Here is a 16,446-nt window from a genome sequence, read left to right as displayed (position 1 = left end):
GCAGGTAAGCCTGCTAATAGTAACTTACAATAGTCCAGCTTGGAGATGACCATGGCCTGAACAAGAAGTTGTGTGGAATCCTGTGTCAAATAAGGTCTGATCTTCCTTATGTTGCAAAGGATAAACCTACATGATTTTGCAATTGCATCATATCTAATATCAGCTGATTACACACATAAACTGTAAAATTTAGATTGCCCATACATTTGGAAATCCATTTGGAAATCCTTCACCACCAATGGCAAACAAATAAATTCCAGAGAAAACAACAGTGGACATGTTTATTAGTGTTTTACAATATGTGTTTCATCTAGCAAAGATATTCATTAAGAGAAATCAAGTTTCGGTGTCCATGTCTGGTCGGTGCAAGTCCAAAGGTCCATTGTCCTCAGTCTATCTCACTGTCCACTGTTCATTGAGGCCTGTCAACCTATGAAAATAAAACCAACAAACAATCAGTGTTTAGCTTAAAGGTCTACTGTGAGTCTTTCTCGTTAATAGTTTATTCATCTCTGTGCAAAGAGGTCTCATAAGCATCAGGCAATCAGGATACAGTCTGTGCACCTAAGAGACAATCAGTTGTTTCTCACACACACATTCATACCTTGCATCGTATACATCATACTATATCATTACACCTTCTCTGCACACACACATGACTTGGTCAATACAATGAGTTAATTAAGAACCAAGGACATTTCTATCGTCATACAACACATGATTTGCAATCTACACACAAATGACTGAAACAGATGTATCAAGACAACACACGGTTAAAGTATTACTAGTTAGGTTACTGTAATATACTGTGTCTATTTCTCAATAACTTTTACAAAATCTGCATGGAGTCGATAAAGAAGCATAAATCAGCCTGTAGAAATACTGTTAAACTAGGGTCTCTTGAGTCTTGATCATATTATCGATATAAAACATATTCAGTTTGAAACTAGTTCTATTAGAAGCTAGCTACCATTTGCTAACAAAGTTATTGCAATCCAGTTGCCTAGCAACATCACGGCACGGCAGCATTGCCCAAAAAATGGCCCCATGTAGCATCAGCTAACAGACAACACAACGATGAAAAAAGCTTAACTAGGGGGATATATCCAGTTTTGCTCCATGAATGTTACAGTTTAACCAGAGATTGTAACGTGTTCTTACAGGCCTAAAAGGCACAATGATATGACAATGACCAATCATATTGTTCTATCAAAGAGTAACGTTATAGTAGCCTAGCTGCTAACTGGTTCTGAACTATGGAAAAAAACTTTAACTTAGCTGCTAGTCGATGAAACTATGCTGGCTAGCCAGCCAGCGCTAGCATAATGTACATTATATTCACGTACATATAAAGTAACGTTAACAGACATGCCATATGATATCAACTTACTTGGAGGTTTTCAGATGTGCCAGTCGCTTCCATCTCTTCTTTTTCTGTCCGACACTGTAAGGAGGTTCAGGCACTGATAAAGATCAGTGGGTTCTTAATCTTTATAGATCAGTGGGTTCAGGAGACAGCTCGCTAAGAGGGTGCTATGCTCTTTGCTTCGCGCTCGGCACTAGTCACGTGATCACAATAGCTCTGCACTCAATTGCTCTTCCTTAGCTACCAGCTGTTTTTGTCTCAGTAGACTGAAATTGAATTTCACGTTTTGAAACTGAATTGTGAGAACTGAATGTGAAAATTATTCCAAGAGCGAAATTTTCAGTCAGGATAATTTATGTATCAGAGCAAATGAGTTCAATTTCAAAATATTATATTCAATTTCAAGTTGACTGGCATTCAGTTCCAATCTAATGAATTCAGTTTCAACATATACTATTCAAATTCGTTTTTACAATACAATTGCTCAAATGTATATTCAAATTCATATTCAAATTCGGTTTAAGGTGACACAAGTTTTACTCCATAGATTTTGCACAAATACACATATTAAATTGCAACTGATGCCTTTCATGAACTTCACCTAAGGCTTGATAATGGACATCTACCCATTCTCAGATGCCTTAGCGTAAAGCAAGTACTCCACCCTTTTTGGGCCCAAATCTAATTACCCTTTACTCTGTGGTTAAACCATGTGATCTTGGTAGACACTAGAGGGTTTGATACATGCCTTCCTTGGAAATCATTAACAATATGTTGCAGCCTGGCATGGTATAAAACCCAGCTGAAGGGGAGTTCTTCCTCTCTGGTCGAGACGAACACTACCCCTAACTGGAAGGTATGTCAGCTACCAAACTAACTTGGATAGGAGACATATTCAATGTTGGCAGATTTTCTATTGAATGTAGTTGTTTTACAGTACTATATTCTGGGAAACATATTTGCATAGTCTATTTTAGTGATCACGATGCATTTAATTGAAATATGACAGATTTATCTTTCTCAAATTAAATTGTAATAAGCAATTTTGTAAAACATAAAGTTGTCTGTGTTGTAAAAAGGCATGTCTGATATAGCCTATATATATTAAATATATTTAATACGTACGGGTCCATGAAGTATAAAGTAGGCTATATGCTAAGTAATGGTATGTATTAGTATGGAGACTTAAAGCAACATCAAAGAGTTTTTTATACCTTAAAATAATGTTTCCAAAATCGTTTTAGTGGTTCATCAACTCGTAACAGGGTGAACGGCAATTCTGCATTCGCTTAGTGGCCCTCTATATCGGCTATAGGCTAACCGCACTATGTACGTTTGCAAGATCGGGTCAGATCCGCTATCTGTAGTTCGATGGAATGAGAAATAAGAAACTACAAATCTGACTTGCATCTGATGTCACAATACATCGTACTTTTATAAGTCATGCAAAATATTCCACCTTGTCTGTGGACATCGTTATTTGCAAAGCCGGTGCTGGATAAACAAATAGCGTGCGTGCGACAGAGGGAAAGTTCTTTGGTGTTGCTTTAAGGTGTAGCAGGTAATGTCAGAAATGTACTTGCAAGTAGATACTTGGTAGGGGGTGCAAAATATATATGTGTGCAAAACATGTCTTGGCTAAGGATAATAGATAAAAGCAAGTCATGCAGAAAAACAATCATTTGACCAGAAATGACCACAGCATAGTCCAGCAATATTGAAATGTTGTCCTTCAGCTGATATACACGTGTGCAAAACATGTCTTGGCTTCATCTTGGCTAGGTAATGAAATCAGCTCCCATATACTGTATGACTGGATCCCCTTAAACGTTCAATCAGACTTCCAGTAACAGAGCAGCTAAATTATCAGTAGGCTATAACCCATATTCTAATCTGTTATATCTGGTATCAATTAAATCAGGTATCTGTTAATTTTTACTCTTCTTTCTCCTGTGCCACGTCTCACGTGTCTATTCAACGATTTTAAAGCTTACATTTCCTATATGTTGGCTAGTCCCCGAGACCATCTGACTGACTAGTGGTTCCTCTCCCTACAGACAGCATGGTGCGCAGAGTAGCCGTGATCGGGGCAGGTCCCTCTGGGCTGGCCTGCATCAAGAGCTGCCTGGATGAAGGTCTGGAGCCCACCTGCTTCGAGAGCAGCGATGACATGGGGGGACTGTGGAAGTTCAAGGCAAGTAAAATATGTCTATTCTTCTTGATTTATGAGATTAATCGTGTAATAATGTCTAAAATTAAAGAGCTAGCAGATACCTAAAATGTCAGCAAAACCTTGAAAACGAATGCACCCGCCTTCTTGGCGTTGCTTGAAGCTTGCTGACATGCTCATTGATGTCTTTTGGCAATAAAGTCAGTATAGTGAAAGGCTTTCTTTCATTTTTGCATTGTGTTCCTACCCAAAACACAGTACTACATAGTGCTTATCCAAAAAGGCTGGTGGGAACTACACACATTTATCTGTCACACATGACCATATACCGTGAAAATTCATTTTACATTTTAAGATGAAACCAAAACTAGCTGATACAAAAAAAACATGTCAAAAAGTGGCAAATTCTTGCATAATGTTGTTTTAAAATACTTCAACATGAGGGACTTTTGGCTGTTGTACTAAATTAACACACAACTGGTCCCCACAGGAAGTGTCTGAGCCTAACAGAGCGAGCATCTACCGCTCCCTGACCATTAATATCTCCAAGGAGATGATGTGCTACAGCGACTTCCCCATCCCTGCTGACTACCCCAACTACATGCACCATTCCAAAATCCTGAAATACTTCCGCCTCTATGCCGAGCACTTCAAGCTCCTCCAGCGCATTCGCTTCCAGGTAAGCAAAGGTTACCGTTTTTCTACAAAGCATTTGAGGGGACCTGTGAGAAGGTCACTTAAATTAAAATAGTTAACTGCAAATTTAGCTTAATAGTACTAAATACTGAATCAAGCCTTATAAGAGAATAACCAATCTCTCTCTCTCTCTCTCTCTCTCTCTCTCTCTCTCTCTCTCTGTGAATGTGTGTGTGTGTGTGTGTGTGTGTGTGTGTGTGTGTGTGTGTGTGTGTGTGTGTGTGTGTGTGTCTGTGTGTGTGTTTAGACCTCAGTAAAGAATGTGAGGCAGAGGCCTGACTTCTCACTTTCAGGTCAGTGGGAGTTGGTGACTGAGAACAGGGACGGTCAGGAGGAGAGACACGTCTTTGATGCAGTGATGGTCTGCTCCGGCCACTACACCTACCCCCACATCCCCCTACATGACTTCCCAGGTGAGCAGAGGCTGGATGGTTTGCTGGAGTGAATCGGTAGATAAGAAATTGATTGTGCACTGTTTATATGGATCTTTCTGGGAAGAATTGATTAAAACAAGTCACTGCCAGAGTATATCTCAGCATGGTTTTCACAGCATACCAATCACTTGGATTCAAATCATTTGTTGGATATCATAATCTTTAAGCTTCTATGAGAGTAAGTACGTTTTACTAACAACATGCATTCCTTTGCTTTGCAGGTATAGAGTCCTTTGAAGGGAAGTACTTCCATAGCTGGGACTACAAAGGTCCAGAGGACCTTGCAGGGAAGAGGATTGTGGTGATCGGGATTGGGAATTCTGGGGGAGACATCGCAGTGGAATCTAGCCGAGTGGCTGAAGAGGTGAACTTAGATCATTATTAAATAATTCTTGATAATAGTATTACTTGTAAAATATATTATGCAACCATAGGGAAGAATATTGACACTACTGGTGATCCGGAATCAGTGTAAATTCTTTACATGAAATGATCGTAATCTTTGTATCATGTCATGTATGAGCTGCCACCAATGGCACATGATCTGCTGCTTAGTCATTAAGAAATAAAGATTTGCTGTTTACACAGGATGATCGTTGTGATGATTCTGCTATGAACTACCACTAGTTTGGTTCTAACGACCGTCGGCTTTTTCCATCCTTTTGTGCTCAGGTGTATATCAGCACCCGTCGTGGGGCCTGGGTGATCCGCCAGGTGTCCGACAACGGACTGCCTGTGGACATGAAATACAACACACGTTTCGTCCACATCCTCTTCCAGATCATGCCCATGAGGTTCCTGAACTGGTTCGGCGAGAAGAAGCTGAACTTGTTGTATGACCACACCATGTATGCTCTGAAGCCAAAACACAGGTACGAACAAGACACAGGTACGAACGAAACACAGGTAAGAACAAAACACAGGTACGAACAAAACACAGGTATGAACAAACACAATGGCCAGGATGAGTAATCAGCACTCACAGGTGGAGGGCTTATATGATATGACAGACTGACTGGAGTCTTCAGTCTTCTCACTGTATGACACTGCTGCTGTAACCTTGTTGTGTCCATGACTGTACTTCATTATACTTCCTTGTATGTCAAAACGCTGATACAAAATATACTCTGATTGCACTGTGAAGTAACATCGCAAAGAAAATGAATTGCCTGCCAACCTTAATGCCTTCACACCAAGAAGCTACATTTTTAAACACCCACTACTGAAATGGGCATGCAAAATGTATACAATACAATAAGCACCAGTGTAACACAAACAGGGCGAAGAATAAGAATCCGGTCGTAATTTCACTTTGAATCATTTGTCATTCCATCAGACTGTTCAGCCAGATCCCTGTTATCAATGACGACCTGCCCTTAAGGATACTGGCCGGGTCCGTGGTGGTCAAACCCAATGTGAGGGAGGTCCGTGGCTCCACACTGGTGTTTGAGGATGGCACTGAGGTTGAGAAGGTGAGCATGTCTTATTTTATTGTTATATTATATATATGTGAATATAAATTAATGTTTTTAAATAAACTTTTTAGAATTCCATGCTTCTGCTATGATATTAATTTCTTGTCTTGTTCAATGAAACTCAGGTTGCTTGCAGCGTTTTAAAAAAAAAAATGTGTCTTGATGCAGCTGCACTCTGCCATGTTACCAATAAATACATGAATTTATTATACGGCTCTTCACAATGCTAGTAGAACGCTCCATTGACTTGAATGGGATTTCCCAAAGTTCTAGCGGTAGGCCTAAGATATATTCATGTAATTACCGCTGCAAACATATAATTACCGCTGTCAATGGCAATGGGTTTTGTGCTTCTGATACGTCTTTCATATCACTACGCAAGGACTGGAACTTCATTCAAATGTGAAAGCAGACGGTTGATCAGCTGTGTTCTAAAGAATGTTTGATTCAAGTTCAGCAGCGTGTGTTGTTGCGAACTATTTGTTTCTCAGCAAATGCCACGATGAACGGTAACAAATAGGCTAGGTTATGTAGGCTAAAGTGATATCGTGGGGAGTTTATTATTTAGTTTTGGCAAGTAGCCGTATAATAAGCGGGATAATGTATAGAACGCCAGTCATTACTGTGAAAATAAGTCCCTTCAGGGCGGAACAAGACCCCTCCGCTGTGCGTCGGGGTCCGGTTCGCCCTGTCGGGACTTATTTTCACAGTAATGACCGGCGTTCTATACATTATCCCTTACGTAATGAATGTACCGGCATATGAATGCAAATGCATATGAATGTAATATTTATATTCTGGTCCCTTGCCTCTCGGTCAACCAGGTGGATGTGATCGTGTTTGCCACAGGCTACAGCTACGACTTCCCCTTCCTGCCGGCATCAATCAAGAAGAAGTCCGGCCACAGGATAGGCCTGTACAAGCACGTGTTCCCTCCCAGCCTGGAGCACCCAACCCTGGCCGTGGTTGGCTTCATCCATGCCCTGGGAGCCATCATGCCCCAGGCTGAGATGCAGTCTCGCTGGGTCACACGGGTCTTTAAAGGTACGGCTGAAGGGAGCTCTGTCTGGCTTTGATCATGACGCTCCTCACATGACAGTGGGCAGAGGCAGAGACTTTCTAATGAGAAGACACAGTACTCTAAAAAATCCCTTATAGAAATGCATGGGGTTAGTTCGTAATGCCAATATGGCAGTTGTCTCCTGCCCCTAATGCGGCCAAAAGTCGACATGTGAATACACCGTACCAATAAGAGTATGTGTTGTGATTGTGATCTCGCCGCTGGAGTGAGGTAGGTGTTGTGAAGCCTTGCGCATGTGCAGTTCTCCCCAAAATAGATGCCTGATAAGTGCCCAAAGTGCGTTGCAATAAGGCTGCTGCCCTGTGATGCATTTTCCCTTCAGCGCCATCTTGTGATCAGTACAGAGAGCTGCACTCTTGTTAAACAAAGCAGTTATTACTTTGCTCAGTGCTTCTGAGTGTAACCGTGAGATAAACTAGAAAGTGTGTCCCCTGATAGTGCGTGGCTATAATGAACCTACCGTCTGGGTGAGGATAATAATGGTGATCTGCGGACCCACTGTGATATTACCCATTATGTAGACCAGAAAATAGACAGGACCAGTTTCAATATATTAAATGGAAATGTATTATTAAATAAGTAAGTCTCAAAATGTTCAATAAAGTTTCAATTAAATTAGTAAAATATCAAAATGAAGTATCACACACAATAACATAGATGGGATCCCATTCACTAACATTCTGTATGCTACAATGTATCATCAAACTGCTATAAACTTCCATTCAATTGTCTTTACAATTGACAGCAGTAAACCATTGGATAATTTCAACCACAAAATTGAATAAATAAGCTTTCCGTTCAATTGAATAGATACCAACAGCAATAAATATAATTTAAGTAAGATAATCACTTAGAATAAATACCATTTAAATAGAATAAATATCACGTATAAATACAATTCGAATACCAGTTGACAATATTATAAAAAGTTCACTTCTAGGGCGCTGTGTGACACAAGTCCATCAATATCGATTCAGCCCGAGAGGACAGGCTTTTCAATTGGGAAAGCCTGCTCCTGCAAGTGTTTTAAAATCCTTGTCTTTCAAAAATCCTCCTTGTTAATCCAATCGCTGAAGAATGTAAGAGAATGTACAGTACCTTTTCCTTAGCGATATAAAATAAACACGGCTACACCTCTTGGCAGGTCCTGCAGCGGAGAGTGGTCACTGGTTGGCAGGGAAACACGAAGCTCCGTTGCCCAGGGAATGGCCGTTGAATTGTGGAAATCTAGCTGCGCGCGGTTAGCTTCCAGGCTAGCGGTTACACTCAAGGCTCCACCAAGTTGTAGTGTCACTGTGGCAAAACTCCGTCTTCTCTGTCCGTTCTCTGTCTGTCTATTGACAGTAATATAAACAGCTCCTAGGACTGACGTCTATAACTCCTGGGGGTATACGACGGCTCTCCTATTAACTTAGCTACGCCAAGCATTAACAGTTAGCTCCAGTTCCAGCTACCAAATAACGTTAACGTTAGTTTAACGTTAGTTTCGCTCAGACAAGAACTGTCACGTCCGGATTAAACTCCGCGACGTCGACTCAACTGAATCCTACTGAAACGAGACTATCGACCTCCGTGACTGTGTGACCCTCTTGTTCTGAACTGTTAATGATCCGTAGTTTGTTTAGTAACTTCTTACTTTTAGTAACTTTTTACCCGACTGTTAAAAACCGTGTAGCTTCACGTCTCCTCTGTTTGTAAACTGCCCTGGTTGCTAGGCAGTGACGTCAGCCAACCACTACAGTCACGTTCTCTCCCGTTACATATTCCCCCCTGCTAAACCCTGCCATGCCAGTGACCCCTCTGCATCCGCAGGCCCCTGCAACAGAAAAACACATCGGTTTAAGTTATCACCAAAACACAAATAGAAAGAAACATAAAAAAAACTTTTTTTTTTTTTTTAATTATTCAGAAAATTCATTTCAAGCACACACATTTCCTATTTACAGTCAGGGTTTGGACACTAGTCCATAATATACTGTCTATACCTTGAGGGTAAAACACCCCTAGTGCTCCTAATAGGGCGCCTAGACCGCTGGTCACTGTCTGAGTCATCTGACTCCATTGTATCACTGGACTCTGGCATACTATCTGGCCCCTCAACATTCCCTTGTATTATCTCATCTAACCCTGGACCTGGCACGCCTGAATGTGTCTCAGGTGTATGTGCTGTAGGTGGAACAATAAAAATGCTCCCATCCTCTGAGTCAGTTTCTGCCTGATCCTGTGATATGTGCCTAGAAGTTTGGGCGGGTACTGTTTCAAATGTGCAGTGCTTTAACTGGTCTCTATGTACAACCTTTGGAGTCCCTCCTTGCTCTGGACGTATGGTGTATACTGGTATGTCTGAGTTACTTTGTCCTATCACTATATAGGGTGAGGCTTCCCAGGTATCTTGTATCTTATTTCTACCCCTAGGTTTGTGATTACGCAGCAGCACTCTGTCCCCCGGCCGGACAAGGGCACCTCTGGACTTTCGGTCATATGTTCTCTTCCGCCTTCTGGAGTTGTCTTCTGCTGTTGCTTTTGCCACCTCCACAGCAGTCCTCAGGCGGTCGTGGTGACACTTGACCCACTCATCTAGTTCACTGGCCTCATCTTCCTCTAGGTCCCTGCCACCAAGGACATCCATCGGCAACCGAGCATCCCTCCCGAACATCAAGTAGAAAGGCGAGTAGCCTGTGGACGAATGAACATGGCTGTTATAGGCAAGCACTAACTCCGGTAAGTGTTCCCTCCATTTTCTTTTCTTCTCAGGTGGGAGTGTCTTAAGCATCTCATGCATCGTCCTGTTAAACCTCTCACACTGGGAGTTGCCTTGCGGATGGTAAGGGGTTGTTCTACTCTTCCCAATACTGTAGACTTTGCAGATCTCTTTAATGACTTTGGCCTCAAAACTTCGACCTTGGTCTGAGTGTAGGCGAGCTGGGCAGCCGTAATAAACAAACCAGTGCTTCAGTAAGGCATTTGCCGTCGTCCTAGCGGTCTGGTCTTTAGTTGGAACGGCGACTGTGAAGCGGGTGAACATGTCAGTGAGGACAAGGACATTCTCATAGCCTCCAGTTGATGCCTCCAGGATTGTGTAGTCCATCGCAAGCACCTCGAGAGGGGCAGTGATGTTTGTGCATGTCATGGGAGCACGGTTCCTGGGGAAGACATCCTTTGCTAAAGCACACCGCCTACACTCCATCACCCAGGCTTTGATGTCTTGAGCCATTGTTGGCCAGTAGTGTTCCCTCCTGAGAAGCTCCAATGTGCTCCTGCTGGCAAAATGTCCTCCATGTTCATGTCCGGCCTCATACACCCGTCGCCTCATACACTCAGGGACTAGGAGTTGGTTAACTTCTTCACCATCTCTCGGGTCGTAAATCCGTCTGAACAGCACACCCCTTCTCAGGCTCAGCCTTTCAAACTGCTTGACCAGGCGTCTGACCGCTGGAGGCATAGCACGCTGTTCGGAGAGCTTTGGTTGATTCTTTTTCTCCACTGCTCTATAGACAGGTCCAATCACTGGGTCCCTTTTCTGCTCCTCTTCAATTTCACTCCAACTTTGGCCACTGATCACTTTCTTAACAACTGCATGCACAGCTCCTGTAGTTAATGGACCTTGATGGGCAGAGGCAGGCCACAGACTCGCTCGCACCTCTTCCAGGCCAAGTCTAATGAAGTCCTTCCCCAAGTCTTCACTCTCTGGTTCCTCCCCCCAAGGAATCCGCGAGAGGGCATCTGCATTGGTGTTCTGCCTGCCTGGTTTGTAACAGACTTCGAAATTAAACTCAGCTAGTTGGGCTGCCCACCTCTGCTCCATTGCACCGAGGTTTGCTGTCTCGAGATGCCGTAGGGGGTTGTGGTCAGTGATGACTGTGAACTTCGAAAACAACAGGTAGTCGCGGAATTTTTCCGTTGCAGCCCACTTCAAGGCAAGAAGTTCCAATTTGAAAGCACTGTAGTTTTTATCATTTTTCTCTGTTCTCCTCAGGCCTCGACTTGCGAATGCAATAACACGTTCAGTGTCATTTTGCTTTTGACTCAACACCGCCCCGAGCCCTTGCAAACTCCCATCAGTGGTCAAAATGAACGGGAGGGCGAAATCAGGATAGGCGAGGATCGGAGGTGATAGAAGACAGCGTTTCAGCTCATCAAAGGCCGTCTGACATTCATCTGTCCACCTGAATGGGTCAGTGGTTCTACCTCTGTTGTCATTCCCACCCTTCCCCATCAGAGAGTGTAGGGGTTGAGCCAGATGGGCAAACTTTGGGACGAACCGTCTGTAGTAGCCCATAAATCCGATCAGCTGCCTGACTTCCTTCACAGACTTAGGGACAGGCCACGTTTCCAGTGCTCTCACTTTCTCTGTGTCCACTTGGATGCCTTTTTCGGAAATTACGTGACCCAGGAACTGGACTTCCGCCTTCAGCAAGAAACACTTACTTGGCTTCAGTTTCAGGCCATGCTGACTCAACCGTTCAAAAACTGTCTCTAGTCTTTCACAGTGGGCCTCAAAATCTTGTGAAAAGATTATGATGTCGTCGAGATAAATCAGGAGGATGTCGAAAGACAGGTCACCCAGCACGACACCCATGAGGCGCTGGAACGTTGCTGGGCCGTTGCATAGGCCAAATGGCATCCTTGTCCATTCGAAGAGGCCAAAGGGTGTGGTGACAGCAGTCTTCTCCCTGTCCTTCTCATTCATTGCCACTTGAAAATAGCCAGCTGTCAAGTCAAGAGTTGAGAAAAGTTCAGCCTTGCCCAAAGCATCTAATGATTCCTCCACTCGTGGAAGCGGATATGCATCCTTACATGTGACAAGGTTAAGTTTCCGGTAGTCACAGCAAAACCGAACACTTCCATCCTTCTTCATGACTATGACGGCAGGAGACGCCCATGGGCTGCAGCTCTCTTGTAACACCCCTCGGCTGACCAGGTCTTGTACGTGCCTTTTAAACTCTTGATAGATCTGTGGTGGGATTCGCCTGTGTCTCTGCTTGATGGGTGGTGCTTCTCCAGTGGGGATTCTGTGTGTCACTGTTGTCGTGTAACCATAATCATTCTCATTACTGGAGAACACATCCTTATATTTTTCCAGCAAAGCACTCAGACGCAGACGCTGTGGAGGAGTGAGTTTCTCGAGGTCTACTTGCACTGGCACTGGCATAATGTCAGCTTTTGTTGTCACAGTGGAGTCTCTGTGTGCAATCTGCCGAACGTGCATTACCCCCTCTTTCTCCTCAAACTGCATCAGCTCTTTGGGAAACACTCTTTGCGGTTTGCACACAACCTCTAGCTTGGCCCTGGGTGTTAGCCTTATGGCTTTCGGGCTTGAGTTCATCAACCGTACTGGGACCTTGCCATCCGCAGTGTTAGCAAGGATGTTGGCAACTAAAAGACCTTTCTTGACATTCGCCCGGGGTGTAGGCTCCACTAGCACTTGGCACTGTATTTTAGGGGACACCCTACACCAGCCCTCGATTATCCTCTCGCTGTGTGGGGGAATAACAACAGTCTGTCGGCCGGCAACTCGAACATAGCCAATTTTGCCATCTGGGCCTGCCAATTCAGCCTCTCTCTTAGCCCTTGCAAGCACTTGTCGGATACCAGCTTCTTGGGTGTGAGGGCAGTATCGTCCCATTTTCTTCATTCCAAATCCTGCTGGCAGGGCTGCGAGGTCATTTATCACATTCATCCCCACGATACCTGGGAGTCCATTCATCCGCCTCGTATCGGGGTGGCTGTCCTTCAACACGAAGACGCAGGTTCGGCAGACTGGCTTCCCAAAACATTCAACGTCAGCTTCAAGGCACCCCAGCACTGGAATATCGAGCCCATTTGCAGCAGTCAACTCCACCCACTGTGCAGACACCAGCTCTTCTTCTCCGAAATGCTTTCTGAAGTGGGATTCAGTGATGGTGGTTACTTCTGATCCTGTATCCCACAGACAGGTGGTCTTCACTCCACATATGGTCAGCTCCACTGTCCAGCAATCGCCAAAAGCACTTTCCTTCAGAACCTTGTCTACAGTGTCTGTGACACACGCTGCTGTCTGACTGCCAATCATGGGTGGCCCAGAAGACCGTGGAGCTGTCTCTGCAGAACTCGGTCCAGGTGTTGACCTGTCAGAGCCGGGTTGTCTGGATGTAGGAGCCCTCGCCCTAGTTCCCCTCTATGGACACCATTTCTTGGTGTGCCCAGACTCGCCACAGACATAGCAGATGTACTGTCCTTCATGATCTTTAAGCGGAGTCCTTTTTGGGAGATGTCCAGCAGAGTAGCTCCGGTTAGTGCTTTGAAACGCTTCATACAACTCGTCCTGGCGGGCTGTTATCTTCTTTATAGCATCGCTCAGTGCTTCCATTGTCAGAGGTGAAGCAGCGCTATCTGCGGCTGTTGCGGCGTGCATGGCTACTCTAGGACGAGGCCCTGTTGTTGAACAGGTGGAGGTTTGCACCTCTTCTTCTTCAGACCAGGTGATTGCAGATTGCATTAAGTCAATGAAGGAAAGGCCCCGTTCTTCTTTAAGCCTTTTCTTCATTTCACGCCTTAGAAAGTCGTCCCTCAGGCCAAGCACCAACTGTTCTTTCAGCACAGCATCTGCATTGGGGATTCGATCTGGGTCTCTGCGTGAAATGCGGCTTAACCTCTCTTGTAGGTCATAGGCATAGGGCCGTAACATTTCTCCAGGCTGCTGTTTTCTGTCGTAAAACTCTCTCAGTCTGGTCCCCACTGGAACTTTGTCACCATATGTGTCTAAAAGAGTATCAAAGATGTCTCTGGCTGATTGTTTTCCACCTGGGAGCAGAAACTTCACTGTGGATTTAGCCTCATCCTTCAGATGTTGTTTGACTAGCTCAGCACGATCTTCCTCCGGGACTCTCATCACTTGAAAAGCAGATTTCATGGCAGCTACCCATTCTTCAATAGTCAAATCACCAACTTTTGTAGGCTTTCCTCCAAAGTCTGGAAGCTTACGTTCACGTGGGATGTAGACTGTAGTCTGAGCCTTTGCCTGCTGCTCAATCACAAGTTTAGCTAATGAGAGGGCCTCCTGTTGTTCAGTCCGTGCCTGCTGCAGTGCACCTGCCTGTTCCGCCAGCCTCCTCTGCAATTCTACAAATTCTTTCCGCAGGTCTTCTAATTCAGACATCTTTGGACTGTCTGGCTCGGAGTTGGAATGCTCTGTCATAACCACAACCACTAACTATGCACACTCGTACTGTTTCGTGACGCCAAATGTAACCGTGAGATAAACTAGAAAGTGTGTCCCCTGATAGTGCGTGGCTATAATGAACCTACCGTCTGGGTGAGGATAATAATGGTGATCTGCGGACCCACTGTGATATTACCCATTATGTAGACCAGAAAATAGACAGGACCAGTTTCAATATATTAAATGGAAATGTATTATTAAATAAGTAAGTCTCAAAATGTTCAATAAAGTTTCAATTAAATTAGTAAAATATCAAAATGAAGTATCACACACAATAACATAGATGGGATCCCATTCACTAACATTCTGTATGCTACAATGTATCATCAAACTGCTATAAACTTCCATTCAATTGTCTTTACAATTGACAGCAGTAAACCATTGGATAATTTCAACCACAAAATTGAATAAATAAGCTTTCCGTTCAATTGAATAGATACCAACAGCAATAAATATAATTTAAGTAAGATAATCACTTAGAATAAATACCATTTAAATAGAATAAATATCACGTATAAATACAATTCGAATACCAGTTGACAATATTATAAAAAGTTCACTTCTAGGGCGCTGTGTGACACAAGTCCATCAATATCGATTCAGCCCGAGAGGACAGGCTTTTCAATTGGGAAAGCCTGCTCCTGCAAGTGTTTTAAAATCCTTGTCTTTCAAAAATCCTCCTTGTTAATCCAATCGCTGAAGAATGTAAGAGAATGTACAGTACCTTTTCCTTAGCGATATAAAATAAACACGGTTACACCTCTTGGCAGGTCCTGCAGCGGAGAGTGGTCACTGGTTGGCAGGGAAACGCGAAGCTCCGTTGCCCAGGGAATGGCCGTTGAATTGTGGAAATCTAGCTGCGCGCGGTTAGCTTCCAGTCTAGCGGTTACACTCAAGGCTCCACCAAGTTGTAGTGTCACTGTGGCAAAACTCCGTCTTCTCTGTCCGTTCTCTGTCTGTCTATTGACAGTAATATAAACAGCTCCTAGGACTGACGTCTATAACTCCTGGGGGTATACGACGGCTCTCCTATTAACTTAGCTACGCCAAGCATTAACAGTTAGCTCCAGTTCCAGCTACCAAATAACGTTAACGTTAGTTTAACGTTAGTTTCGCTCAGACAAGAACTGTCACGTCCGGATTAAACTCCGCGATGTCGACTCAACTGAATCCTACTGAAACGAGACTATCGACCTCCGTGACTGTGTGACCCTCTTGTTCTGAACTGTTAATGATCCGTAGTTTGTTTAGTAACTTCTTACTTTTAGTAACTTTTTACCCGACTGTTAAAAACCGTGTAGCTTCACGTCTCCTCTGTTTGTAAACTGCCCTGGTTGCTAGGCAGTGACGTCAGCCAACCACTACAGTCACGTTCTCTCCCGTTACATGAGGGTTCACTGGGGTTCACTTTATAATTTTCCTATATTTTTTCTAAAGGGCTAAAGAAGCTTCCCAGTCCTGAGGTGATGATGAAAGCTGTTGAAAATGACACCAAGGACATAGACAAAAAGTAGGAGCACTCATACCTGCCTATTCTATTCAAATACAGAATAACAAGTTTTAGTATTAGAAAAACAACTACTCACACTCACGTTTTAATTCTGCCGTCCACTACAGCTACATCTGCTCCAAGCAGTCCCCACTTCAGGTGGACTTTGTGTCCTACATGGATGACATTGCTGGAGAGATCGGCGTGAGACCTAGTCTGCCCTGGCTCTTCTTCAGCGACTACCCGCTGTTCAAGAAGGTCCTGTGGGGTCCAGTCAGCTCATACCAGTACCGCATCATGGGCCCAGGGAAGTGGTCCGGGGCCCGCCAGGCCATCTTCACCCAGTTCGACCGCATGTTCCAGCCCCTGAAGACCCGGCCGGTGGATGACTCCAACAAGACGTCCCTGGCTGCCCGTGTGTTCAAACTGAGCCTGGTCAGCGTGGTTGGAGCATCAGCAGCTTACTACCTCCACAAGCACCCTCCTGCAATGTTCAACAACCTCATCTCAATGGTCACTCCCCAGAAGATCTGA

At 44.1% G+C, this 16,446-nt stretch overlaps 1 protein-coding gene across 1 annotated transcript; it reads left to right on the top strand.

Moving 5' to 3' along the window:
* Positions 1-4,074: 4,074 nt before the first annotated feature.
* Positions 4,075-16,446, top strand: LOC143114603 (flavin-containing monooxygenase 5-like). The gene is made up of 8 exons (XM_076276285.1): positions 4,075-4,215; positions 4,480-4,645; positions 4,888-5,030; positions 5,339-5,538; positions 6,003-6,138; positions 6,966-7,185; positions 15,861-15,933; positions 16,041-16,446. The coding sequence occupies exons 1-8, from the start codon at positions 4,090-4,092 to the stop codon at positions 16,444-16,446; spliced, it is 1,470 nt and encodes a 489-aa protein (XP_076132400.1). The 5' UTR covers positions 4,075-4,089.

Source organism: Alosa pseudoharengus, unplaced genomic scaffold (assembly GCF_046254945.1).
Source record: "Alosa pseudoharengus isolate Yale_2024_CS ecotype anadromous, Long Island Sound unplaced genomic scaffold, YU_APseudo_1.1 YU_APseudo_1.1_scf_11, whole genome shotgun sequence".
NCBI classification, from domain to species: Eukaryota; Metazoa; Chordata; class Actinopteri; order Clupeiformes; family Clupeidae; genus Alosa; species Alosa pseudoharengus.
This window is presented reverse-complemented; position numbering and strand designations above follow the sequence as displayed.